The following is a 27882-nucleotide window of genomic DNA, read 5'->3' on the forward strand; positions in this document are numbered from 1 at the left end:
TACTGTCAACCAGCAGCCTACTTAAAGCGGAGTTTGCTTTTATTTTGACTTCTGCTTTTTTCTGGATTGTGTAACACTTCAGCTAACCAGAGGCAGTCTATGTTGCACAGGATAAAGAACACACTAGGAGAGGCAAGGGACTGAGACTTCTCTGGCTCCCCTACTCTCAATATCAACTCACTCAACAGAGAAGTACTAGAAAACACGCTGTACTCCGACCTATGCACAGTCTTGGACAAATTTATAGATCGTGTGTTGATCCTTGTAGGAACAGTACCTACTTGGACCTACAACAAAAAATGTCTTAACACTGCCCTCACACACAATTTGCAGTGTCATGCTTCATCATTGGGCCGCATCGTACATCCAGGTGCAGACCAACACACTGGATGGAGCGCAATCTTTTTTGATGAAGAATAGTGGTGAGATCAGAGCTGAGGGTCGCGTAACTAGATCTGATCTCACCACTATTCTTCGTCAAAAAAGATTGCGCTCCATCCAGTGTGTTGGCCTGCACCTGGATGTATGAAGCGGCCCAATGATGAAGCATGACACTGCAAAGTGTGTGAGGGCAGTAGTAAGACATGTGTTGTCTTCCATTGTTTTGTTGTAGGTCCAAGTAGGTACTGTTCCTACATGGATCAACACACGATCTATAAGGTGGGAGTACAGTGAGTTTTCTAGTACTTCTCTGTTGAGTGAGTTGATATGTTGCACACGATCCCACACACTCAAAACTGGCTTTAGCATCGCGTCGGCCCATCATCAAGAGTGACACAGAGTGGGACAGAACAATTTTTCTTTCTGATGAATTTCCTAACATTAGCTTCAATTTTGAATTGAATTGAAAATTGCCTCAGGATACTCTTTAGGTGTTGTGAGCGGAACACCACTGGCATTGCAGGAACATGACCAGAGCTGGCATTTGCTGAGATAGCACTCTGGATGAATCCAAATGTGGAGCCACAACTGCTGAAGGTGTATAAAATGGGGCAACAGGGGTCATCTTTGTGTTCACAGGTAGAACTATGGCTGATTATATCAGAGCAATGACTGGTATCTTAACCGTAACATCTCCCCTCCTCCCTCACCTCACTTAAATCACCCACAGGCCAGCTTCTTCAGGCTAGTCAAAAGTGGTTGCTGAAGGATGAGGGTCTCGAGAATCTGGGCAGGGGACAATAGGAAGATGGGAGGTAGGCGGTTGAGGGGGCATAAAACATGCACTTTTACGGATTATGGAAAAAATGATTAAAGCATTTAAACTGAATTACTGGATCCAGGACCAAGGGAGAGTGTTGCATGCACAGCATTCATGGAGGCAGCTTGGTGAGCCCATGCACAGGTTGGCACCCAGTTGGCCCATGCGACAGGCTACCACTGGCCATGAGATATGTTAAAAACAATGAAAACTTCAAGTGCTCTAAAGTTATTGCAAAAGGAAACGCAGTACATTAAAAACATTTTTTTTAAATGTATCTTCAAATGTGCTTCAAATCCAATGGATTGTGAATAAGAACACAATGTATACTAAGCCTGGATCCCCGATGCATTGAATTATAACAGTATCCACATTTGGTTTACGGGATTTGCGTATATCCGTGTTGCAGTTTAACTGTTGTACCACTACAACAAACCACTAAATATTTCCCTTCCATCTGTTCCAACAAGTGCCAGAGTCATGACACATTTTATAGCCAAAAAACAACTAATTTACTATAAAGGCGACCTAGAAAAGGTCTGTCAGAAGGCACTTACAAGATTAGGGTTCTTAAATTTTCATGCTTATTTTGAAGTTCTGGAAAAGTTCAAAATAAGGTCTTTTTTCGGTGTCTATCAGAGAAACTGCACTTGGGTATGTGTCCAGTCTCTTGATTGATTTGTTGTCCAATAGGCTTTCAGGTGAATACTCTGACCCCTGATCGTATTGTTGCCCCACTACTGGGAGGTCGTTGTACTTTAAAGATGCATGTTCACTTTTGCACGCACTTGTGAAACCTTTAATGCTTCCCCGAGAATTGCTGAAGAAGATGCATGCATGTGCCTTAGTAACTTCTAGGGAGTTTTCAACAACAAGAAATCTCCGACACTAATCTGAGGGAAGAGGTATTCAAAGGCAATCGAGGGAGCTCAGCCTTAGGACCAAGATTTAATCCTAGACAAAATGTACACTTTCCATTACCCAATTTCTGAATCATTCCCTAGTGTTTGGCACCAGGCAAACATTGAAGCAATTGATTCAGCTACTTGTCAGGCTTATGGAAAAGGAAGTGTAGCTACCGATTTTACTCAAACTTTAATACCATTTTCACATTCCAAAAGTCGACAAAAATAAGTGTTTTCTACACCTCAGCAAAAAGGTTCAAATTCAATAGTTTTGTTTGCCTTATTGTCACGCATACCTTTTGTTGAGACATATGGTCGAACAGCTTTAAGAACCACTGGTGGCGTTACAGTTACTTAAATGTGTTAATTCATATGTCAAACTTTATATGTAACTCAGTTGTGTTGTATGGACAAAAAGAATGGATAACGCGTCTTAAGATATGGAAAATAATCAGACAATCAATGCCAGGGAAAATACTACATTCTTACCGTGAACTCCTCTAGGGTTTGGTAGATTTTCCCCCTGAACTCACAGTAATTCTTCTTCTCCTTGCACTGAGGGCAGCACTGACTAGTGTCTACCTGGATGCAGCGAGGGTGTAGCCTGGGGCACTCTGGTTGTATGCAGAGAGGGCCCTCCTCCGTGCACCGACACGGGCAAGCAGAAGGGCCGGGGGTGAAGGTGTCACCAATGGCATAAACAAACCCACTCTCATCTATACAGCCTTTTCCTCTGTAGTCTGGGTAGGCATACTCCTCTGGCGACTCCGGGGTGGCAACAGTTTCTGAAATGGACTCTTCCTCCAAATCCTCTGTCTGAAAACCATCCGCCTGCTCTTGGGCTGGGCGTGCACCTGCTGGCTCGCTGCTTGGCCCATCCCAACCCTGTTTCGATTTGGTAGGAAGTTCTTTGCTGGTGTCACTCCGGGTCCCATTGGCTTTAAACTCCCTGCTGGTCTCATTACGGCTCACCTCCTTTATTTTGGCTAGTCCAACCTGATTCTGGTTCTGACTGTCCCGGCGGGCCTGGTCACGCTTGTCCTGGCTAGGCCTGGGCTCCTTGTCTTGAGTCAGCTTCTGGACTGGGAGGGCTGGGCTGCAGAGGGCCACCATCAGACAGCAGGTCACCAGCAAGGAGCCGGACAGGGCTCCAATGGCCATAGCAGTGGAGCTGGGCATTTCCTAGCACTGAATCCCATGAGGGGCAAGAAACTGCATCTCCATCAACACTGAGCCACTAGGTCTATCCGGGAGCCCTGCAGAGAGAAAACAGAAACACACATCAGAGCACAAGTTAGGTATGTCAATTTCTTTGAACCTGTCTTATCATTAAATTGACCTAGAGGATTGAGGCTTTCAAATACCAGCGGGTCAAACAGTCCCTTGTGTAAGGAGGAAACAGTATTGCAAACACCACACAATTCAATGAAATGGGAGCGATAGATGTTAGAAAGGTTTGACAACAGTCGCTATTTAGCAGATAAACTTGGCACATTATTCCAATGATGAGTTTCTGTACAGGTTTTAAACCTGACCACCCCTTGAAAAGTCACCATTTGTGACGGCACACGTCGGCAGATATGAATATTGGTAAACATAGATCGCGGATTAAAAGAAGAAAGTATTTCTACGAGTTAAAAAAAATGAACACACTTTTGGAGGTCTGAAGGATTTTAACTAGGCGAGACTCCAGTCAGCAAGGGATCAAGACAGTCAGCAAGGGATCAAGAGAGAACTGCTTCAAGTGTGCAGCAGCTTGAGAAACCATCACACGATTTAGGCTGACCTCCAGTCGCAAATGATGCACCATCGTTTTCATGGGGCTAGCATTTGAGGCCCCTGACATTTCTGCGCTGGTGGAACGGGAATCCTCGGTGACTATCAGTGGTGAAACTGCAACGGGAGTAGAGAATAGTCCTTTTGAGGCAGTGTATTTATTAAGCAAATAATTTCAATATGTGGCTTCTGTGTAAACCTGGTATTTGGAGCAAGCAGTAAAATGAGAAGGATCTTTTATACTTCTGTGACCATGGCGGGCAGTTTGTGCTCCGCTGGAAGATCATAGCGGTAAGCAACAATTTTCGCAGTTCCCTCTCTTTGTGAAAAGTAGGCAACCCCGGCCAAATGCAGTCACTGTTTCTCTCCGCCTGTACCCCTAAACCCCCACACCCACTCGGTCCATAAGACCTGACTGAAGCACAACAAGAAATTCGGCACAGCTGCCCAGTCAGACTGATCTGCTGCTATTTCGGGCTACATTCTTCAGCTCTCTCTACTAACCATGGTGGAGAGTTGTGATCTTTGTTTTTGGTGATGGGAGGTGAGTGAGGGTCACACCACCAGATTATATTTTCAGACTAGGAGATAATAGAGCTGAGGCAGGGTTGTGGAGATATAATGTATTTTTGGATTGTAGGGTTGATAATGGGCAATGGGGATATTACCAGGAGACAGAATGTATTGTGGATGGTTAAGGTTAGACGGAGTTGCAAGGGCCTTGCGTGGCATGAGTGTGCTTTCTCTCCTTAGATCCTTATACTGCCATGTTTTCTGCTATCCCAGTTGCTCTTTTCTTCCTTGTCAAGTGAGGAAAGTCATTTGCTTTCTCAATGACAACGGAAATTGTTTTTGAATATCAGCCATTTCCTGATATTCCCTGGCCTTGTATCAGAATCGCATTTATGCTTGCATTTAGGCATACGGCTTCAATCTTCGCAGCTCATTTTCAGGCAGATCCTAAATTTAAGAAAGCTTGCTTGGGTCATGTGGCTTCTCAATTCGCGTCATAGCACCTTGTCATTTGTTTCCTCTGAGTCTCCACTCTGCGCCTTCCTTGCTATCCTTTTTGGAAGACTTGAAGACCTGACTCTTCTTTGATTCCTGTTTTGTGGTGCCTCCTACTCAAGCGCCAAGAAACCTTACCAGGTATATGAGCAATACAGAAGTACTTTATATTGAATCAAATAACATAAACAGTAGGATGGTGAAATGAGTTGAGGGTGGGGCGTTTCTCCCTTTTAGGGGAATGGAGTCAACGACCATGGGGTGGGGTGTGGGGGTGAAGCTTTGGTGAGACATGTTGAGTCTTACAGGCAGCTGTTTTTTGTGTTTTTTTTAAATACATTTGTACCTAGAGAGAAGCAAGGAACAGGTATGATAAACCCGGGCATTGTGGCTAAAGCCGATGACTTTGGAACTGAGGAACTAGGTTTGATCCCAGTCTTGACTCATTATTCAGTGAATCTGGGCAAATCACTTAATCTTGCAGTGCCTAACAGAATCTGTAACTGGTGCTCATGTAAATCGCTCTAATGTCCTTCGGTTAAGTGTGCGCTATATAAAACAAAAAAATACACATGCAAAATTATCATTTGGTGATGAGGTCACATCTAGGTCCTTGTTTACCTCTCCCTACCCCATGGAGCATTACTGTAAATAATGTGGCAGGTTCAGTAACACTGGCCCTCAATTGTGGGTACATTTAAGCCCCTAACTTGGGTATGGTGGAGCCATGTTGCTTGCTTACCTTAGGATCATTGACATCCTGGCTACTCCACTGCCCACCATGTACCAATCATGTCCCATGCTGCTACCTCAGTGGGGAGGAATGGATACAGAGAAATCTCGTTTTACAATCTATATTGCTAATGGAGTTCACCTATTTGGGGATAACTTGAAGTAGGAAACTGAATTGGAAGCCCCAGATATACAGGCTAGCTTTAAAACATGCTCAGTTGGCGGGAGCCCTCACAAAAGTGCAGAGGCTCTCATTCACTAACCATTGGCCCCTAACCTCAACATATATAACTCCAAAGTCGTCACCTCAACTTTATACGGAGCAGAATTATGGGGTTTTGACAACCTAACATCACAGGCCAAGGCTCAGAACAAATTTGTCAGAGGCATCACGGGTCTCCCACAATCCACACCACTGCTACCTCTATATTTGGATCTGGGTTGTCCACGTCTTGAGGACTTGGCTCGTTAAAGGCCGATAGCATTCTGGAGAAGGCCCTGGGTTACCCCGGAGTTCTCTATCTATGCTAAACCCCTTCTGGTTTTTAGGGGGGTAGGACGCATAAGTAAGATCAAATGGTTGTAGAACAAAAAAAATACCCTAAGTCAAATAGGGATGAGCTCTTTGTGGGAAAACCCGGAAGCTAATCCATTTCCGTCGAAAAAGGAGCTTAAGTCAGCTTACTGGAACATGATCAAGCTCAAGCCCTTTTCATCTACCACAAGGACAAACTTGACTACAGATGTTCTGATGCAGAAACAGGAATCTGTGTTTGAACCTTACTCGGACACCATCTTAAGACCACTAGATAGGAAACTCTACCACCAGTTCAGGGTGGGTTCCCTTCCAACCAACACTTTTAAAAATAGATGGCTAACACCATTGTCCGACCTGTGCGATTTTTGCAGCGATCAGACTAAATCTGTGGCTCATGTTTTATTTGTATGTCCTGCCTACAAGCTTCCCAGGTCTAAATGGCTCAAAACCATCTGTATGATTATGGGCATTAGATCTGCCATGGAAGTGTTAAGAAATCTGCAGACCTCCACTCAGTAGTTTATTGTTATCACCATTGCTAAATACCTAAGTTGGGCTTGGGTAATACGAGCCAAAAGATATAGGGAAGCCCCATCAGACCCTTAATTACTTAGCAGCTAAGTTACTAACGTGTAGCTGTTATGAGTTGATGGCTGGACAGACAAATGTTACTCTTTCTATTATCATTTTAAAAGACAACAGTGGATTTTATTGTGTATTATAACACTTTTATCTCAAGATAAAAGTTTAATTTATTATAACATTTATATCTTAAGCTAAATGTCTAATTTTATGTTTTTGACACTGTGGTCCATTTATGTAACAACATCTGTTTGGAAGCAACCTTTGAGCTTCTCTCTCTGTCTTAAAGTCTCTCAAATATTGATTGTACAGTCTTTTATGATTATTTTAATCGAAATAAAGACATAATGAACTGAACTGAACTGAAAATAGAAATGGAAATCTCCCCAGGACCTCTACGAGAGGGCAACACGAGGTGGCAATGGCACAGCCTTGCTACCCTGGTGAATGTGAGGAGCCTTTAAATTGAAATCCGTTATAAGACCCTCGTTGGCTTTACCCCTCCTCCCCTCCTGACGCACAGGGCAATAAACAGATGGGTGAGAAGCCCTCCTTACCTACGGTGGCCCCATGTGGACAGCTGCCATCCTGTCTACCAGGAGAGCACCCCAGGGATGCTGTATCCTCTGGGTCGCCCAGCTTCACACTAACACTATCTAGAACACACGAGTTGTAAAACCTCTGTTTGCCATTCACCGGTGTGCCACATGTTTGTGTTGCTCTTCAGGCGCAGCATGTTGCTTCTGCAAACAGGGCCAAGGGGTGTAGCAACAATGGAGGGGGTAGTGGGGGGCAGCAGGGGCACCTGCGTGTTTCCTTCTCAAAGCTCTCTGACCGCGTAGGTTATCAGCCATGTCCTTGCTCTTGCAGACAGGGTGGGATAGCCTGGTATGGAAAAGGGGTCTCACAGCATGCAGCACGTGCGAGGAGGTGGGATGGGCGTCACCGGAAGTGGTTTGTTACCATCCCCGTAGGTTTCCATTGTGGCCAAGGTGAAATGCAAATACAAGCAGACGATTAATGGCATGGTATTCAGATACACTAATGGCAAAGACAAGGCATCGATTATGTGACAGGGCTAACTTCCAACTGTAGATGCAAAAATATACAATAATAAAGGCGAGACTCGTCCCAGATTGAAAATTCGAGCTATCCCATTGCAAGAGCCTCCGGTGAATTGCTGTTGGAAATAATAAACACGCACAAGACTATCCCTGTGTGCTGACTAGGAGTAGTCTGTGTCCTTTGCGGTGCCGGGAACTGCCTGTGCGTCTCTAACAAGGCACGGCGCGCGTGAGTCTGGGCGCCTCCCGCTGTGCCATCTCCCCATTCCAACCACTTCCCATCCTGTTCACGTTTTCTCTTTTGCAAATCAGTCTAGTGGAGTGGAAAAAAGCATGACAACTCTTGTCACTGTCAGTGTGATGCGCAGCCTCGGCTCGGAATGGGCTGCTGTGAGCCGAGGGGGTGTTGTCCGTCAGAAAACGTGAACAGAAAATAACGAGCACTAGTGAAATAACGGAAACGGAGGGGGGTCGCAAGTGGAAGCGTGACATTCTCGCTGACAGGCCATTTCTAAGGCGCAGCACCGATCGCGCGCTGTCATAATCATCCTAACTGTACAGCACCAGCGATAGTACTTACAAGACATAGTAATTATCCACTGAAGCTATCAAATGTAAAAACAAAAAAACCTTACAGGAGTGTGCGTCATCTTAACTACTCCGCATAACGTGTGCTGTAAAATCATTCACCCACTCGCATCCTCGCGTATGTACAGGACAATTCCCACAAAAAGTAGCTGTTATAAAGAAATTGAGAAAAAAACTCAAAAACTTACATCCAAGCACGTCAAAGGGCGGATTGTTTCCATGTTAAAGCAAACCACAAATTCGACAACGCTTTACAGACAGCCGCTGCTTCCACGGGTTTCCCATTGTCTTTCCTTTTTTAAAATACACTGGAAACAGGAACCGGCAGAAACGCGATATCGGTGGGTCCCCTGAAGACTCCCGTCAGTGCCAGGTGTATTAGAAGCGCAATGGCAGTCTGCCCTGTGCAGCAGTGTGCGTTGTTTTCCAGGTCTGTCCCGCTCTGATCCCGTTAGACGTGCTCCAGACTTGTAGCTCCCCGCGATCCTTGGCTGCAGGATGACAACGAGGTTCGCGGATCCGATGTGCAAAGTGCGGGCAGGTCAGCCAGAAAGAAGGAAAGACACGCACAGCCACCTCTGACTTGCTCGGCAGCTGCTGCTCCGGCCCCTCCTTCCACCGTAAAAAACGCACTCTAAAAAGTGGTAAACATTTCAAAAAATTTCGTGGGGGAAATCCAGTTACAAAATAGAGAATGTCATTGAATCAGCAGTGCGGGTTTGAGCGCTAGCATGCAGCATGTTGGGGAAGTAGTTTTACTTGTCCACGAGAGCCGATGTGCAGAATTGCCCGATATCCATTTCTCTCGCTGCAGCTTTTCAGAATTCTAGAGGCAATCGCTGGATAGAGGCGCTACGTCTGCGCTACGGCGACCGGGAAAGCGCAGAGTTAAACAGCCGTCTGGCAATCAGTCTGCGCACTCCGAGAAGACGAGACAGGAATGAATTAGACCGCGGAGGCCAGAAGGGGAGCTGCAGATCACGGAACAGCCTGTACTGCGTGCCAGCCTGCCTCCCAGCTCCAATGTCCCACGTTTACTGTGATTTTCTTGTTATCTGCCCTCATGCCTGCGCTGCCTGTATCCCTCCCTTGGTTCTGCTGCTACTGTCACGCTGGCTAACGACCAGAGCAGCTGATTGGGGAAGTAGAGAACCGGGTTCGTAGTACACAGCCCAACATCCCGTGAGCCCGGGCACTCACTTATTGTCGCCGTGTTTAGCAAAATCTGTACAATAATGCAGCTCTTACAAAAAGCGCTCCAATGTCGTTGGGGAAATTTCGCACCAAAACAATCACACAACCTACCGCTTTGGCAAAGCCAATATATATGGTTTTACCTTTGCCATGAGTAGAATATTTAAAAAAGCCTTTTTTGGCTTAGAACCCCCCCCCCCAAAAAAAAACCGATTGAATGAGTTAGTGTATTTTTGAGATGTAAAATAGTCCAATATGCATTACAATGCAAGTACTGTATAGGAGATAGAAGGATACATCACATAGCCCAGAGCATGAGGTGAGGGAGTAATAGTTCAGTTACTTACTGGTAACCTTCATTCGCCAGAATTGTAGTCCTCCTTGTTAAACTCGTTACAGTTTGAGGTGCCTCCTCTGCCAGAAAGAATCATGGCAATTAGGAGCAAAGTTACCTTTTTCCTTAAGTTTCTTCATTGTTTAAAACACTCCCCAAAAATCTCCTCCCCATGCACCACTTGCTCTACCTCTCAATTAGTTTTATTGGAGGTGCAAAAAATGCGGAAGAGGAGGGTTTTGGACTGGGACGAGAAGGACTACAAATCGGGGAAATGAAGATTACTGGTAAGTCATTGAATCATTCATTCAGGATTCTTTATTTAATTGATTAAAAATCACCATAAATGCACAAACATACAGTATTTTTTAAAAAGACAATTAAATTAGCATATGAATCCCAGTATAAATACAATCAAAGTCACTAAATATAAAATGACATTTGTAAACCTTAAAACCTATCGCTAAAATCTTACAGTCCTCCCACCCCCCTGGTTGCCCTTAATCGAACCGCCACTTTGATGAAATTAATAATACAACACAGTGTGAGAGGGTCAGTCGCTTGTTGTAGATAGACCAAGGCCTCTTGGGCACATTTCATATTATCTTGTTTTAAAATATCAACCAAGAATCTACGCCTAGGCATTGAATAAAATTAACATAACAATACAAAATGAAGGGAATCCTGCGGAGAACTATTGTCGCAGCCACAGGTTCCCTTCTGCTCAATTGTAGTTGAAAACCCTAGTGGTGACGCCAATAAATACGGTAGTAAATTGAGCCTAAAACAGCACATTAAAAACCTGTCCTGAGCATTGTGCATCAGATATAGATATGGTCCATTCCCTCTGTGGTCTTAACAAGGTTATAAGCACACACCGTGGTTTTAGCCCTTTCTAACTCTATTCTCCGTGTAACTTTGTGTGCCAAGAACGCTTTTTTACGATCATTTTATGCTGGGGGATGATCACTGCCAGGTCAGCAAAGAGATTCCCGAAGCCCAGGGTTTCTAGTGCGGTCTTAACATAACTGAGCCACGGGATTCGCATCCATTTGTCTCTGCCCAGGCAGTCATTCAGGATTTCCCTGCTTAAGGTCGCCTCTGGATTAACCCAGATTTTTAGCCACGCTAAAATTGGTCTGACCTTCACCAGATCTTCAAGATAGGGTATCCCTAACTCCCTGTGTGCAATTACTGCAGCTAAACTTCGTTGAGCTTTCAGGACGGATCGTAAATGTTTGTTCTCCTCCCGTTGTAGTTGGCAAATATTCACAAAGATCCATACCTCTGCCCCATAAATGACTTTGGAACAACACATAGAGTTATACAGGTTCAGCACCTGTTCAGGGCACCATCTCCCCAACCTACGCCCGTAACCTGCAATTGCGCCATTAGTAACATTCATCTTACGGGAACGTTCCTCCACCAGACAATTATATTTTAATGACCCGTCAAATAGTAAGCCTAAATAAGAAAATGATTTAACTTTCTCTATTTTAAGGCTCCCTATCATGAAGGTACATTTAGTGCAGGGTTTCTTGCAGCTGACAACACGTAGGATTTACCCAAATTAACAAACAGGTCTAATGAGCCCATCAAAGTTACAAAACCATCAATTAAGATATGTAGACTCTTTGGTGTACGTGCGAGGAGGACCGCATCATCTGCGTATAGTAACACAGGAACATGACGCAATCCTACTCGTGGGCAATCAGATCCCAACTGTAGGAGGTACTGCTCCAAGTTATTAATATAGAGTGAGAATAAAAAAGGCGCCAAGATACATCCTTGGCGTAGCCCGCTTCTGCAAGGGAATGAGTCTGTGCGTCCGCCCTCTATGTTGCACCTAACTTGTGCTGAAGTACTCCTATGCACCTATCTTAAAATATTGATAAGGCCAAACTCTATCCCCATTCTGGTCATCATGTCCCAAAGCTTGTCCCTATTTACATGATCAAAGGCGGCTGCCAAATCCATGAACCCCATTTAAATAGATTCATTACTAGCCTTGGTGTATTTGGCTGCCAGCATATAGAGGTTCAAGCATTGGTCGCTCGTGGACCGGCCCATCCTAAAACCGTACTGAGTATCTGAGATAATATTGTTTGCCTCTGTCCACTCAGTCAACCAGTTTAGTATCCCCCTGCCCATAATTTTGGCAGATACATCGATCAGTGAGATCGGTCGATAACACTGGGGGTCGTCCCCATTGCCCTTTTTAAAAATAGGGACAATAATAGCTGTTGACCACGAGGGCGGTAAACCACAGCAAATTGCTGTGTTTATAACCCTTGTCATTATAGGGGCCCACAAATCCACAGAGCTTAGGAACAAATCTGGCGGGATACCGTCTGGGCCAGGGGCTTTATTTTTTGTCAGAACCTCAATCCCGACCTTGATTTCCTTAATTGAGAAAACTACGGGCTGGCCCTGGTCAACATTCCCTACCTGTTCATCAGATGTTCCCACTTCGTGATTATATAGACCCCTTTAATGAGTCATCCATATGTCAGGCATGATGTTTGTTCCTATTTCAGGGGCTTTGTCGTCCTGGAATGTAGGTCTATTAATAATCCTCCAGAATTCTGACATATCCCTCTTTTCCCCCGCCTCTCTTAGATCTGCCCATCCTTCTGATTGTAGAGCTAATTTCCTCCTACTCAGCTCGCTCTTGTATTTTTTCCTGCATAAGGCAACTTGTAGGGCGTCCCTTGGTCTTTTTTATGCTATTTTAAAGCTCCCTCAGGGCCTTGGAACAATCCCGATCAAACCAGCGCGGATGACAGCAAGTTCTCTTTACCGGGATGCTAGTTTTTAGCAGACCATCTACAAACTGGCAATCTGCTCAAATGCTAGAAGTAGCTGCCGCCCTTCTACTGTCATATCTAAACACGCCTCAATAGCTGATTTCCCACTCTCCATCAAGGATCTATAAAACCTTCCTCCGTCTATTTTGGACCACCTAAGGCGTCTGCCCTGATCCATGACCCTCTCAATTATCGCACCGGGCCTCCTCCCTCTAGGGCAAGTCCTATAAAGTACATCTAGTACTAGGTGGTTATGATCACTAAACGGGTTCCAATTGATCCCAACTCTAGTGATTCTATTTTTGAAAGCCCTGGAAGCTAAAATGTAATCAATATATGAGGAACATCCTCTACCCTTAAAAGTTGGTGGGAGGGTACCATCCTGCAATATATCCACCATATCAATAGTATGAACCAGGTCATGAGTATGCAAGAGTTTGGTTAAAGCGTGACCTTCCACTGAGTGCTCAAAATGAGCCCCATTATCCACTGGACAGCGCAAACAGGCCACATCTATTGAGAAGAGAGCCGGACAGAGGTGACAGTTAAGGTCCCCCATGACCAGAATGTTTTGAGCGTGGGTCCCCATCCCCCCAACAATATTCTGGCACAATCTGCACTCCAATTCGCTTATCAGTGCATTACAGCCCCCACCTGCTACATTATTATAAACGTTAAACATGGTCAGTTTTAGCCCTTTACCATTTAACTGTACCTCTTGAATGTCATGTGAGTTACAGTTTAAGGTCGACCATGTGCCCTGGAGGTTCAAATCTACATATAAAGACAATCCTCCCATAGCCCTACCTGATCTAGTTTCTTTGCGGGGACAAAAAAACATTTATACCCTTGGATATGGAGGGAGCTATTGTCAACCACCCATGTTTCTTGAAAGCAAATTATGTGGAACCTGCTTAAATATTGGCGCCATTCTTTATTTTTAAATTTGGATGCCAAACCGGCTATATTCCAGGACACTATTCTAACCACATCATAATCTGCCTCCCATGTTTTACCTCTCATTCCTATGCCTTGTGCGGATTCAGTTTGCCCGTCATCCGCAGCCACGGGGTCAGTCACTGTGTCCTGAGAACATATATGCTTTGGGTGGGAGACATATGCATTACCATTATGGGTTGGTTCTATAATCATTGGGGACACCTTTTGTAAACCAACAGCATCATCGTCTGCTGTGCCCCCAGAAGGAAGTCAGTCAACTCCCTCCATGCCCGCTAAAGCCGCGTAGCGGTTATAAACGGGCATGGAGCGATCAACCTGATAGTGAAAGAGTGGCCTGGGGCGACCTTCCTGATTTTGAAATGGGGGCCCAAAACCAGCGTTCTGATGTCGAAATGAGGGCCCAATATGATTGCTCTGATAATGAAGCGGGAGCCTAAAATTGGGCACCGGGGCCACTAAACCTCTGGGGTAAAAGTAAGTCAAATCACATACAGTGATTGGATTACTGCCATTTTGTGGGAACCAATTTACGATATGTCTGACTGCTCTGTCATCTCTGAAGTTAATTATAATGATGTCACCCATTATATCCTCTGATCTTTGTCCCAACCAGGGGAGACGCCTGACATGAAGAATTTCGCCATTTGTGTTTGGTGGTAGTGGGCAATTCTGTCTGAGCCAATATATAACTTTATTTTTCAGCTGATGCTGATCTTCTCTACTACCCTCCTCTAAAACTGGCACTCCTGTAAGAACCATCACAAACGGAACTGATTCCGGGGGCAGTTCTACTCTGTGCCTCTTAGGTGGAAATACCCTAGCAATGTTTTTGTGGCCATTAGGGTAGGGAAATTCGATTTTCCACCTTCCTGTGCTTCCTTTACTATATTTTTGGTATTTAATCCTGCTGTTTTGGGGGGCAATGGTTTCGAAGGTTTTGATTTAGCCAAATTAGTAGTTTTTGTTCCTTTTTGAGCGATGGTAGTTGGGAGTAGTACAGGGGTTGGGGGCGCTTGTATTGACTTTGATAAGTCCTTAATTGCCCCTTTAATTTCCCCGATAGCCTGTTCTAAATTCTCCAGTTGATGGGCTATTCTTTTCAGCCTCTCTACTAATGGCAATGTGAGTGATCTCATTAATTGTTCCATACTACCCATTAGATCAGTGCTGGATAAGTCTTTTGTTGGGAGGTGTGACAGAATAACTATTGGAGGTGATGTAGGTGCGTTAGGTGAAGAGCTTTTGGAGTACCCAGATTTAGTATCAGTAATCTTGTTTTTCTGAAGAGCACTCCCCCTCTTTCTCCTTTTTTTCGGTGGTGGGCCTTGGACTCGGGGGGCTTTGGTTATTGAATCACTACTCCATCATCTCTACTCTCCTTGTCCCCTACCTTACAGTTTAATGATTTATCAAGTTAAAAAAATTGCACCAATATATGCTACCAAAAATAATTTAATAACATCAAGAGTTACTTCATTGCTGACTTTAAAACAGTAGACCCTAAATTATCATCAGATGAATCCGATAAATCGAGCCTGCAGTATTTAACAAATTTATGGTGTGATGTCTAGGTCGCCGCCATTCACATTTACTGAAAACAGGAATGCCCTGCCACTGCCCGAGATTCTTAAACTGCTCTGGTTGAACAGCCTTGGACTTGAGCAGGAACCACCTTCCCCACTGATTTATAAGCTTGAGTTGTTGAGTTATTGCCTGCCTGGCCCATCTGCTTATAGTCTGTGTTGTTGCTTTCTTGTCTTTAGTGGCTGGCCCACAATTGGTGAAGAGTGAATTAGAAGACATTAACGGTGACATGCATCAACAAAACGTTTTGCGATTCCTTATTAGCGATTTATAAGGAATCGCAAATAAGGAATCGCAAAACGGGATGCATCAATTTATTCACATAATTTTTGCGATTCGGTAAAAATCGCAATTTTTACCGAATCGCAAATATTATGCAAATTCTAATTTGCGATTTCGCAATTCCCATTGATTCCTATGGGCCAAAAGGCCCATAGGAATCAATGGGAAGGCATTGACATTTTGCGAATTGCAATTAGCGATTCGCAAAATGTTAATGCATGCCATGGGTGCGGGGGGGTCCAAAGGACCCCCTCCTGCACCCCTGAAACGTATTTTAAAGTGCATGTTTCACACACACATGTCCTAAGGACATGTGTGTCTGTAACATGACAGTGTTTAAAATGCTTATTTGAGCATTTTATTTTTTTTTCGCAAATTACCACGAGGTTCACCCTCGTGGTAATTTGCACCCCCTATTTGCGAATTCGCAATTTTAAAAGCAATCATGCATTGCTTTTAAGGAATCGCAAATTTGCGATTCCTTAAAAGCAATCGCATTTTAGGAATTCGCTAAAAATAGCGATTTTCCCAAAACTGTTTCATGCATCCCAAAAACCTATTTAGGAATCGCAAACGGCCGAATTTACCGATTCGCACCATTTGCACTTCCTAAATAGGTTGATGCATGTGGCCGTAAGTCTTTAATGATGTATAAATAGGTGGGCAAAGCTCTTTTAACATCCCAATAGGACAAACCATTGAACCACAGTCTGGAAAAATCGTTGGAGCTGCCTTGTCATCTTACACATGCAACTTTCAATTTGGAAGAGATAAAGATTTGGAGTATGGGCTTCCAGAACTTGGAATTTAAAAATACATCTTTTAATTAAGGTGGTTCCTAAGCTGTGTATCTGAAAATGCCACTGTTAGTAAGTGGGCATTTTCTTCATATACTATCCTGTGCCTCTGCCTGCCTGTGGCATCAACATCTGGTTTGGAGTGTCATTTGGGCTGTTTGTGCATTCACTCTAGCCAGTCCCACAAAGGGAGCTGAGGTGTGCCCTGCATATCCTGACTGCCCATCCCCAGGCTGATGGGCCTTCCTGAGATAGAGCGATGGGAGGAGTTGTCACTAACACCTGAATAGGACTGTCCTTTCCTCTCACAAGGCTGTCTCCACCCCCTGTGGTGTGTCTGGAACCAGGACATGGCAAGGCAGGATCGGTGTACTACAAAAACAGTCCTTTAGCCCCTTGGACAGGCGTTGAATTCCCCCGCGGTGTGGGCGAATTCCACGCGTGCGCGATTCAGATGGCCCCCGGCCGGCCGACGCACAGGCCCACCATGACGTCGGCATGGAAAGGTTTAAAGCATGCCTACATCAAAGGCCTGAAGGGGTATAAGTATTGGACCTGTAACCCCAGACTTTTAGAACACTTCTGTATCAAGCAGAGACTCCAAAGAGGAAGAGCTGGAGAGCTGTCAAGAGAAGCACTGCCCCTTTGCTGTGGTTGCTTTGCTGGGTAGTCCTGCAGTTGCTGCTTCTGTCTTGGAGAGACTTAGGAGTAGACCTTTGCTTTGCTTTGCTTTGGTACACTGCTTGAAAAGATTCTCCAAGGGCTTGTGTATGCTTGGCTCTTGTTAAGAAGTTTCAGGGCAATCAAATACTGCAACTCTAACTCCTGAACTCCTCTACTGTGAGTTCTTCAGTTCAGAAAAAGTTTATTAATGCAAATAAGATAAAAATATGCAAGTTACAGTACTAACAATGATGAGAAAAACATACAGCGAGATATGGAAAATCTTCAATAGAGGAAGAAGGTAATAATAACAAAACGATGTGCAGGTAAAACCAACAATTAGCAAATTATAAATCAAATAAATAAATAACACATTATATATTAAAAATAAAACATATACTATAACAAAAGGAGTATATCGACCTAGAGGAAGTTATGGAGGTTTAACAACTTCTTGTTGTAGAGGAGTTTGAGACAAAGAATGCCTACCACTCATATCAAAGAATAATGTAACTGGATCCCATAGTTGTCTTATTTTTGGGGCTAAAGTTAGTGGGTAAACAAATGTTGTGTCTAATCTATGGTTATAACATACCGCATACCACCACGCCTGATAAGAAAGTTTGGTATGGTCCTTCCAAAGTTTGGTGATTTTATGATAGGCCACTGCCAGGATTAGATCTATTATTTTAATGTTATAAGCACAATGAGCCCAAATAGGAGAAATGCTTCCTAAGAAGATGTGAGTAATAGAGAAAGGGTGATGAGAGGAGAAATTAGCATTAATTTGGGACCACACCTTATTCCAAAACCTGTGAACTGGAGTACATTTTAAAAGTAAATGGATTAAGTCTGCACGTGGTGAGGAACAAGTCCAACATGTATCAGAAGTTTCTGAATATTGTTTACTAAGAGCAAGTGGTGATAATAAGAGACGATTATAAACAAAAAATAAAGTCTGAGTGGTATTTGCAGCCCTAGAAGATTTGCGTATTTTCATCCATATTTTATCCCAACTCAATAGGCCAAGAAACATCAAAGTCCTCTTCCCACATTTCTTCTGTCTTAGTTTTAGCACGTGGTAATGCTGGAGCATGAAGAAGTGCATAAATCTTGGAAGCTTTGTTACCTTGAGTCAATAAGGTCCGTAGCGCGGATACGTTAGAGGGCTCCTGACACTGAAGAGAAGGAGAAGCGACATAGGCATTATAGGCTGATTGTAAGGCATGCGCTAGTAACACATACTTAGCGTGGAAGGTGGAAGGGAAATAAAAAGAGGTAGCAGCCAGAGAAAATGGAATGATGTGTTCCTGGTGAAATAATTTGTGCACCCAAATGAGGCCTCGTTGTCTCCAAGATTTCCCAAAAATTGGTTTGTTCTTTATCAAGATAGAGGTATTATGCCATATAGTTTGCTCAAAAAAAGAGGAAAGAAGAGGAGGCGGGAGGATCTTGGATGTATGTTTAAGAATAGGAGTAGATAAAGATTGTGGCTTACGAGAAAACGAAAGATATTCATCAAAAGTAAAAGGATAAATATAGGACTGTCCTAGGGTTAACTACAGAGGTAAAGGCACGGAGGGATCAGAAATCCATTTCAATGCTTGATTTAATAAAAAGGATTTTTGATAAAGGGAGAAATGTGGAAAATTTCCTCCACCCTCTAATTTAGGTCAGATTAGTTTAGAGAGAGACATACAAGAATGTTTATGTCCCCATAAAAAGAGAGATAGGATAGAATTATTTTTTTTGAAATATTTCAAAGGGATTGAGAATGGAATGTTAGAGATCGTGAAAAGAACTATGGGAGAGAGCATCATTTTAATTGTATCCAGTCTGTAGAATAAGGGTAGGGCTGATGGCCTGTTTCAAGATTGCAAGGCGTTAACCGCCTCTATACCACTCTAGTTACCAAACAAAGAGGCAGGCGCTGGAGACTGGAAGGCAGGAAACAGAAGTTTTTATTCCGACGGATCAGAACACATCAGATCAGACAACAAGGTATCGTCTCGAGGTGCTCTAACAGCCTCTCTGAGGTCTGGCCTCTTATACCCTGGTTTATGACGTGTGAGCATTCTTTATTGCATAAAAAACTCTGTGAACTCACAAAAAGACATCCCCGTAATCCTCGTGCCAGACCCACCCCCACATGTATCCACAATAGAGGTCCTCACCCTGCTGATAATAAGAGGGGGCTATCACGAAGCTGAGTGTTCCGCCGATTCTTAGGATGTGTGCGCCTGATCATAACCCAGGGGGTGGGGAGGCCAGGATCAATAGTGGGCCCTTTGAAGAGGAGCGACTCCATACAATAGGGGGCAGTAAACTGTATCTTCCGGCTAGGCGATGGCCTCGGACCTGTGTGGACAATCGGACTCGGGGGAAGGGGTCATCAAAGGAGAGGTATTCATGCCACGTGGACAATCAAGCGCGGAGGGAGAGTTTACCAACAGAGGGGTATTCATGAAAGGAAAGGAGGTGTTGGTCAGGCGCGAGCGTGACTCCCAAGGACAGAGTCATGCAGAAGAAGAAGGTTTATGACTTGCCCATGTGAGGGAGGGGGGGGGGGAAGCCAGGGTGCGCGGAGGATGCTCGCAGGGTCAGGGGAGCACGCTGGCGATCGACCGTGGACAGGGAGACCATGATACCTAAAATGGCTGTCGTGCATGTTGTACGTGGGTGACAAGCTGGCGCAGATGATGTTCAGCTCGTGTATTAAAATTCCACAGTCCTCCCTTTTAACATGTCTCGCCAACTTGTCAGTTCGGATTTATCCCCATAAGGCCACGTATTTCTACTTCATAGAGGGGACTCATGCGCTCATTTCTGAAGTCCAAAGTCTTTGGGCACATACAGTTAGTAACGAGTGCACACAAGGATGGCAGGCATTGGATACTTAAGCAACACACACATAGTATCACAATCGGTATCAATAAAAAGGTAAACAACCTCCAACCCCAGTCCTTCAAAGTGTCCCAGAACCAGCTCCCAAGCGACCATCCTTCTTGTTCTTGGTGAACCTCCGAGGAAAGTCTGTGGAGGTGTTCAATTGCTTTGTAGACTGAGGGCGAGTTATCTGGCACGTAGGTGCAACAGCTAGATCCGATGATGCGGCATGCTCCTTCTCGATCGGCTAGACCACATCTAGAACAAGGCGGTTTTGAAGGGCCACAAGGCGGACCGCCTGAAGCTCAGCCGTGTTGTTAGCGAGGATGCCAGCCGTGATGTTGATCGCTGTTTCTACTGCCTGGGTCAGGTGTCGGATAGCGCGACTGTTCGCCATTGGGCCCCACAGAGGAACAAGTCCCTTTGCTGCATCCAGGAACTGTGCTCCAGTGGAGTCGGCTTGTCCAATGTCATTTGCGCGCCTCTGCCGGTAATGGTTAGCAGGGGCTACATATGTGGGAGGGAGAACGAAGGCGATGTAGCAGGTACCCTTCCAACCTTTCGGGAGCCAGGTGTAAGCTTTGGTGCCACAAACAAAGTACATATTTGGAGAAGCAACAAAGGAAGGGGGATCAACTGAGTCCAATGTTCTGGTGATGCGGCAAGAACTGTGACCCACCAGCTGCGTTCCCCGGCCTTCGAGGCACACAAGACCTGTGACATTGATAACGGACAGGGCCACAGTCAGAGTGGCGGCAGTCTGTTTCTGCAGATGAGAGAAGGTGGGTCTAGCTGGATTGTGGAGCACTTGCACTTCAACACGTTCTTTGGCTGGGATGTTCATAAGGAAGGCGGCACCCGAGGGCACAGGACACAGGGGAGCAGAGGTCCTTCCGGTTTTGTTCAGCCAAAACCCATAGTAGAAGTGTGATACTGTCTGGCCGGAAGAGGCGTTGTCCTTGTGGCTCTCTTGCATGAGGATCAGCCAGGCGAGGCAGGAGCCGTGAACTGAGAAAGGAGAAGGGATGAAGGGGATGGAGTGTCCAGTGGCATGCGGGAGCAACCCGCAGATCCAGCAGTTCGTGGCGTTTGCAGCAAGGTTGTGTTGGTGCAACAGTTGCACGAAGGAATTGTTCCAGAATTCCCTGCGCCTTTCTCGGAGCTGAGGCGACAGGGAGATCAGGTGATGCTCTTTCATGGGGGTCGGTTGTGCAGTGGGCAGCAATGCCTGATGAGCGGGTGTGCTTTCCTCCAGAATCCAGAAGGAGGTCATGAGGAGGAGGCAGAAGAGGAAGACAATGAAGAGGGCGATTGTCTTTGATTTGTGCAAATTGTCAGTCTTTGGGTTTCTATAGTGGGTATTTCCGGTTGCTTCCATCATCTTCTTATCTGGCGCTTCCATCATCTTCTTATCTGGCGCTTCCATCATCTTCAAGGTGCTCGGTAATGGGCAGAACCACAGACTTCGTTTAGCTTCTCTCCGGATAACCCTTAGTTGTGCTTAGGTCACCGTTCTGAGATTTAACTTAGTCCGTGGTCTACTTAGCCGAAGCTCCCTCCTTTCGACGCAGGAAATACCCTTCTCTGGATGGCACAGTGGGATCAGGGAATTTTGCAAGTTCAAGTGCCTCGGTATCGGGATAACAGTTCAATGCTGGCCGGTCTTTGTTCAGGAGCTCTTCCTGGGTGTTGACGTTTTCTGTCGTGGCCAGGGTCGGGGAGACCTTCCTGCAGTGGTGCGCGTGCAGCCAGTGCCTCTTCCCCTCCACTCGAAGCGCCGTCCGGGTGGTGATCAGTACTTGCCAGGGGCCCGTCCCCCGGGGTTCCAGACTCTTGGCCCGTTGAAAGTTCCGGACTAATACGTAGTCCCCCGGTTGGATGTCGTGGCCTGGGCCCCTGGAAGCATCGGGGATGGCCTGCTGCACCTGTTGATGAATAACAGACAACGTTTTAGTTAACTAGCCCAAATAATCAGACAGTAGGACGTCCGGGACGTCATGAATGGAGGTCGGTTTGGGGACAGTCCAGAGGTTCATCGGTCGCCCGAATACAACCTCGTAGGGGGTCGAATGGTGTTTGGTGGGAGTGGAGCGCATCGATAGCAATGCCAGTGGGAGGGCATCTGGCCACTTAAGTCCAGTGGTGGCCACTATTTTTGACAGTTTCAGCTTCAATGTGGCATTATGTCGCTCCACCAAACCGGGGGATTGGGGGTGGAAGACTGCATGAAATCTCTGCTTCACCCCCAACCCTTTCAAGATTAGTTGGATAACCTCAGCTATGAAGTGGGGGCCATTGTCGCTCCATAAAATTCGACAAAGGCCATAGCGAGGGAAAAACTCTTTCAGTAGTACTTTGGCAGTAGTCATGGCAGTGTTGTCACGGGTTGGATAGGCCTCTACCCATTTGCTGAAGGCACATACAATGACTAGTACATACTTCAAGCCTTGGCATCTCTCTAGCTGGATGTAATCCATCTGGAGGACCTCAAAGGGGTGATCCGGGATCCCAAACCCTCCCCGGGGCACCACAGTTCCTTTCCCGGGGTTGTGTTGCAAACAGATAAGGCACTGCTGGACCAGGCGTTTGGCTGAGTCGGGATTTTGTCGTTGTACCAAACTTTGGAAATGAGTTCGATCATGGGTGCAGATCCTATGTGTGCGGGGGAATGTGCCATAGTCAGTATCGGGATCAGGTATGAGTCAGGCAGCAGCCATCTGTTTGCATCTTTTGTCCGCCAGCAGCCCTCATCATCCTTCAAACCCACCCGTGCCCACTCGGTCAGTTCGTGAGGGGTGCTGGCCGACTGGATGTCTCTAATCATTTCCCTAGCGTCAGTCCATTTCTCTGCTTGTGACCTGGTCACATACATGCGTGTCACCGTCTTATTCTCAGCTGTGGTTCGTGCAGTGATGTCGGCCAGTGCGTTCCCTTGTCCGACTAAGTCTGTCACCTTCTTGTGTGCCTGGCATTTGATCACTGCTAATCGTTCGGGGAGGAGAACTGCTTCAATCAAAGCAGAAACCAGATCTCCGTGAAGGATGGGTGTGCCGTGAGACGTCAGGAATCCCCTTTCCCTCCACAGGAGCCCAAAATGGTGAACCACCCCGAAGGCATACTGGCTGTCTGTGTATATGTTCGCGGTGGTTCCTGTTGCTATGATGCATGCTCGTGTGAGGGCTATCAGCTCTGCCGCCTGTGCAGATCGTTGTGTGATGCGGGCTGTCTCAACTACTGTTCGGGCTGTCGTTACCGCATAGGCAGCTGAAGTGGTGCCATCTGGGAGTTTGATGCATGAGCCGTCTACCCATAGCTCTCCATCAGGGTCTGTAAAAGCAGTGTCTCGGAGGTCAATTCTACTCCTAGTCTGTTCGTCCGTGAGGGTCACACAGTCGTGTATGGGAGGCACGTCGGGGTCATTTTCAGGCAGGGGCAACAGTGTGGCAAGATTCAAAGTCGTGCATCTCTTTAGTGTGATGTGGGGTGCAAGTAGCGTCAATTCGTACCCTGTCAGTCGTGCGCTAGTCAGGTGTTGAGTCTTGGTTTGGTTCAAAAGGGTGTCGACCGCATGGGGTACTAACACGGTGAGGGAGTTTGAAAGTACGATTCCCTCGCTCTGACGGATAGAGACAGCAGCTGCAGCTACTGCTCGAAGGCAGGCAGGCAAAGCTCTGGCTACAGGGTCAAGAGTGGCAGAGAAGTAGGCACAAGGGCGCTGCTTAGGACCGATAGACTGTGTTAGGACAGACAATGCACACCCCTCCCTTTCGTTGGTGAAGAGGGAAAAGGGCTTGGAGTAATCCGGTGTTCCCAGGACGGGGGCCGAGCAAAAGGCATCCCGTAACTCCTTAAAGGATGCTTGACACTTAGGGGTCCAAGGAAGCGGGAAGGGGGCACCTTTGGCCAGCAAGGCAAGTAGAGGTTTTACAATGAGGCTGAAATTTGGTAACCATTGTCTGCAAAAAGAGGTAAGGCCAACCAAAGAGCGGACTTGCTTTTGTGTTTTTGGGATGGGGGTGTCTAGGATGGTTTGGATTCGATCGGGCGTAAGTTTCCTCCCTTCTTTGGACAGGAGATGGCCTAGGTATGTCACTTGTGGCTGGCAGAACTGTAATTTCTTTTTGGAGACTTTGTGGCCATTTTCTGCGAGAAAGTGTAGGAGTTGGACAGTGGCTGTGATTGCAAGTGGGGTGGTGTCAGCCTCCAAAATGATATCATCAACATATTGGATCAACACCACTCCATCTGGTAGCTGGACGGCGTCCAGCTGTCTTTTGAGGGCCTGGCTGTAAATGCTGGGACTTTCAGTGTACCCCTGGGGAGCTCTACAAAATCGGTACGAGTGGGATTTTAGGGTGAAGCCGAAGAGATAACGGCTGTCTGGATGGATGGGGATAGAGAAAAACGCATTTTTGAGATCAATAACAGTGAAGGTGGTGGCAGTGGACGGGATGAGGGTCAGAATGGTAGTGATGTCTGAGACTACGGGGTATTGGGGTACAACCACTTTGTTAATCTCTCGCAGGTCGATGATGAAGCGGTACGCTTTCTCATCTCCCTCGCCTTGCTTCTTAACAATGGGTAGGATAGGGCTGTTGCAGACATTGCTAACCACTTCTTCGACCACTCCTGCATCTACCAGAGACTGAATGATCGCTACCAGTGCCTTCTCGCCCTCGGGCGATATCCGATACTGTGGGAGTTCCGGGAGCATGGCGTCCTGTCTTACAGTTATATGAATGGGGTCAATCATCATTCGTCCCACATCAGAGTCATTTTTGGCCCATAGGTACGGGGGCAGGGCGTCGAGCAAGGACAGATCACAGTCAGTCAGGGAGTACACGTGTCGCGTTGGGCAAGATTTAGGCGCACTCGGGTTGTCGTACAGGATGACTCGGACTCCATCTGGGGAACACCTGATAGTAGCTCGAAAATGTTTCAGCAAATCAATGCCCATAATGGCGTCAGGGGAGTTGGAGGACAGCAAAAATGTTGTGGCAGTGGTGTTGTTATCTAGGTCAAAGGAGATAGGTACGGACAGGGGGTTAGTGGAGGGCGTCCCATCGAAACCTATCGATGTAATGTGTGAGCCAGACAAGGGTGCCCTTGAAATCGGTCGTTTCGATAACACACTACGTGTTGCCCCAGTGTCTACCAAAAATGGAGACTCTGTACCCAGGACCTTAGCAGTGACGTAAGGACCTTGCTGGTCAACACAGAGCTCGACTGGATCCCTCCCTTGCCCCTGGCAGTCCTATGCAAAATCGGGGGCATTCTCACCATCGGATAGTTGATACTGGTTCTGTCGGGGACGGTCAAATGTGTTCGATCTCCCTGGTCTGTCATTGTTGGTGTCGTTTGTGTACCCTTGTCCTTGTCCCCTATTTCTTGGCCCACCCGCTACGTCCTTGGGGTCCCTATTTCTGTTCATCTCTAACAGAACCGGACACTGGGATTTCCAATGACCGAATCCTTTGCAGAAGGCACACTGGTCCCCGCTAATGTCTCTACGTCCATTATGGGGTGTCGGGGTGTGGTCTTTGGGAGGTGGATTTCTAGGGGTGGTCGATTGGTAGTTCCCCCTGTGGGGTTCCCGTCCGACCGCTATACCTTGTATCTGGGCTATCATCACCCTCTCTTTCAAATCTTTCTTCTTTTTCTCGGATCCCCTATCACTATCATTCTTCTGGTGCTCGTAATACTGAGACATCTGAAGGATAGCTGCGGGTTTGGAGGCCCCCCAACTACTCTCACTCGTCTGCAGCTTTTGGGAGACCTCTTGCGATAGACCCTGTACATAATTCTGCACAAACAGGTGTTGTCCGGTTGCGGTGGTCATGTCTTGGCCACTGTAGTCGGAGAACACTGTCTCGAATCGGGAGAAGTATTCCGATACATCTTCCTGGGGTTTCTGACGACAGGCCGTGACTACCGACCAATCTACCTTTTTCTCTGGGATCAGTGTCTTTAACTTCTGAACTAATTTGTCTGGGAGTTCTAATATGTCCTTTACTGGTTTCCTTCCGGGCTCTCGCTGTCTATCTAGCTCACTGAGTTGCTTCCAGGTATGTCCGAGCAGATCCGTGTGGTCAGCCTTCCGGATTTGCTTCCACACGTCAGCTGGCAGGCATAACCTGAAAAACAAGTCAATGTCCGCTAAAGTCATTATCGTCGAACCCAAGGCTGTGCCTAATTTGGTATAAAATGCTGTCGGGTTCTTTCTTAAATCGGGCAGAGTTTGTCTAAAGGTTAAGATATCTTGTCGGTCCCATGGTTGGTAAACCCAATTGTACACAACCCTCCCCTTTGCATCTGCATGGTTAATATCGTCGTTTGTTCCCTGACCACGTGGCGGAACCCAGTAAGGGGCCACCTCTCTGATGGGCATCATAGTGTTGGCTACTTCTACTGAGGACTCGGTTGTTTCAGGGACTGTAACCTTGACTTCTGGTTTCTGTTCCATGAGGTGGCGGAAGACCTCAAGCATTTGCATGAAGAGGTCCGTCGCATCACGTTCAGTCCCATCTCCAACATCAATCTTTCTATATAGCGCTGTCAGTTTAGCGGGGCCCTTACTCTGATACCTATCCTCATATGCGTTCAGGGTGTGGTAGCTGAATCGTAAAATGAAATGCCGTCTGTGGCTGTCGGCATGTGAATTATACATGTTCATTGTATATTCTTCGCTCTCCTTCCGTTCTACTAGTGTCTTTGCTATTTTGTCAATCCCATCCCGCTCATCTTTACTCAACCTATTTGGTCTGGCTGGTGGTTGCTTGCTAGCCTCGGGGTCATCTGGCGGTGTTGCTAATGTGGCTGGTGTGGAGGCCGTGAGGGCTGGTGCACTAGCGCTAAGGTCGCTCTCGTTCGCACTCAGGGCTTGCAGGTGTTGTTGGCAGGGGGCATATGGAGGGGGCATGTAGATGATTGGGGGACCTAGTAGTAACTCATCATTCGCCCGTTGTTTGGAGGGCAATTCAGGGTAGAGCGTAGAGGGGGTCCTAACAGGACATTGACCTGTCAACCCTGATTCTTGTTTTTGTGTAGCTTCCTTTCTTTCTTTTATTTCTTCTTCTAGTTGCTTAGCGGCTAGGTGGGCTGCCTTTCGTAATTCTTTCCCTATTTTTGCTTCTTCTCTTTTTCTTCGTTGTTCCGTTTCTTTGCGCCACATGCCGATACTATCGAGCATAGCGGGCGTAGTCTTATTTTTCTGGAGCGCTATTTCTAATGTTTTTATTTTATGATCATCAAAGGAACCTATCAGTGGCCACTGACTTTCGGGGTTCTTCTTTGTATATTTATGCCATAACTTAGTATAAGCTATAGTGACTAGTCCATGCTTAGTGAACATGTCCTTATTAGGGGTGCCCTCCAGTGGAGCTGGATGGTTCATCTCTAATAAGCGGTCCGGGCTAAACAGGCTACCAATCAGTGGGGAGAAGATAGGCATGACGGGTTACAATGGGGACAAAGGTCTGCACTACCTATCTTATCACGGCGTGCAAAGACTAGACAGAATATTTCTATTCTCCGTTGTTTGCAGGCGGTGAATACCTCAAAAGAACCAATACCGAACACTTAATGTACGGTCAATCAAACAATCAGTGGGGAGAATAAGTAGGTACGACGGGTTAAAAGTTTGCGTTACCTACTTTTTCTCTACCTGCAGAGAGAGACCTTGTTCTTCCCTGTTTGCAGACAGAGAATCTCCAGACAACAATCCGCGAACAACAGTTCGGGAAAACAGTGGGGGAGGAAGATAGGCACGACGGATTACAACGGGGACAAAAGTCTGCGTTACCTATCCTTCCCTGCTTGCAAAGGGAGAGCCTGTTGTTTCTCCGTTTGCAGACGGTGAATCTCCAGAAGAACCAACAAAAGAGTAATACTAGTATTATCCAAATCAAACAATCATTTCGTAATTTTGTCGCGTTTACACGACCTTACCCGGACCGCATGGACAGTTTCCTGTCTTCCGAAT

The 27882-nt window shown here is 46.2% G+C and overlaps 1 protein-coding gene and 1 pseudogene across 1 annotated transcript in view; both read right to left on the minus strand.

The window, feature by feature from the left end:
- VWC2 (von Willebrand factor C domain containing 2) overlaps window positions 1–9390 on the minus strand; it is a 635067-nt gene extending 625677 nt beyond the window's left edge. Inside the window, exons 1-2 of the mRNA XM_086964983.1 lie at window positions 8583–9390; window positions 2596–3362 (exon numbers count right to left, since the gene is read on the minus strand). Of these exons, the coding sequence (XP_086821109.1) occupies window positions 2596–3285 (690 nt within the window). The 5' untranslated portion in view covers window positions 3286–3362; window positions 8583–9390. The remainder of the gene's footprint in view (window positions 1–2595; window positions 3363–8582) is intronic.
- LOC147722450 (guanine nucleotide-binding protein G(I)/G(S)/G(O) subunit gamma-5 pseudogene) lies at window positions 3800–3952 on the minus strand (annotated as a pseudogene).
- Window positions 9391–27882: the final 18492 nt, after the last annotated feature.

Source organism: Lissotriton vulgaris, chromosome 4_1 (genome assembly GCF_964263255.1).
Source record: "Lissotriton vulgaris chromosome 4_1, aLisVul1.2, whole genome shotgun sequence".
Lineage (NCBI taxonomy): Eukaryota > Metazoa > Chordata > Amphibia > Caudata > Salamandridae > Lissotriton > Lissotriton vulgaris.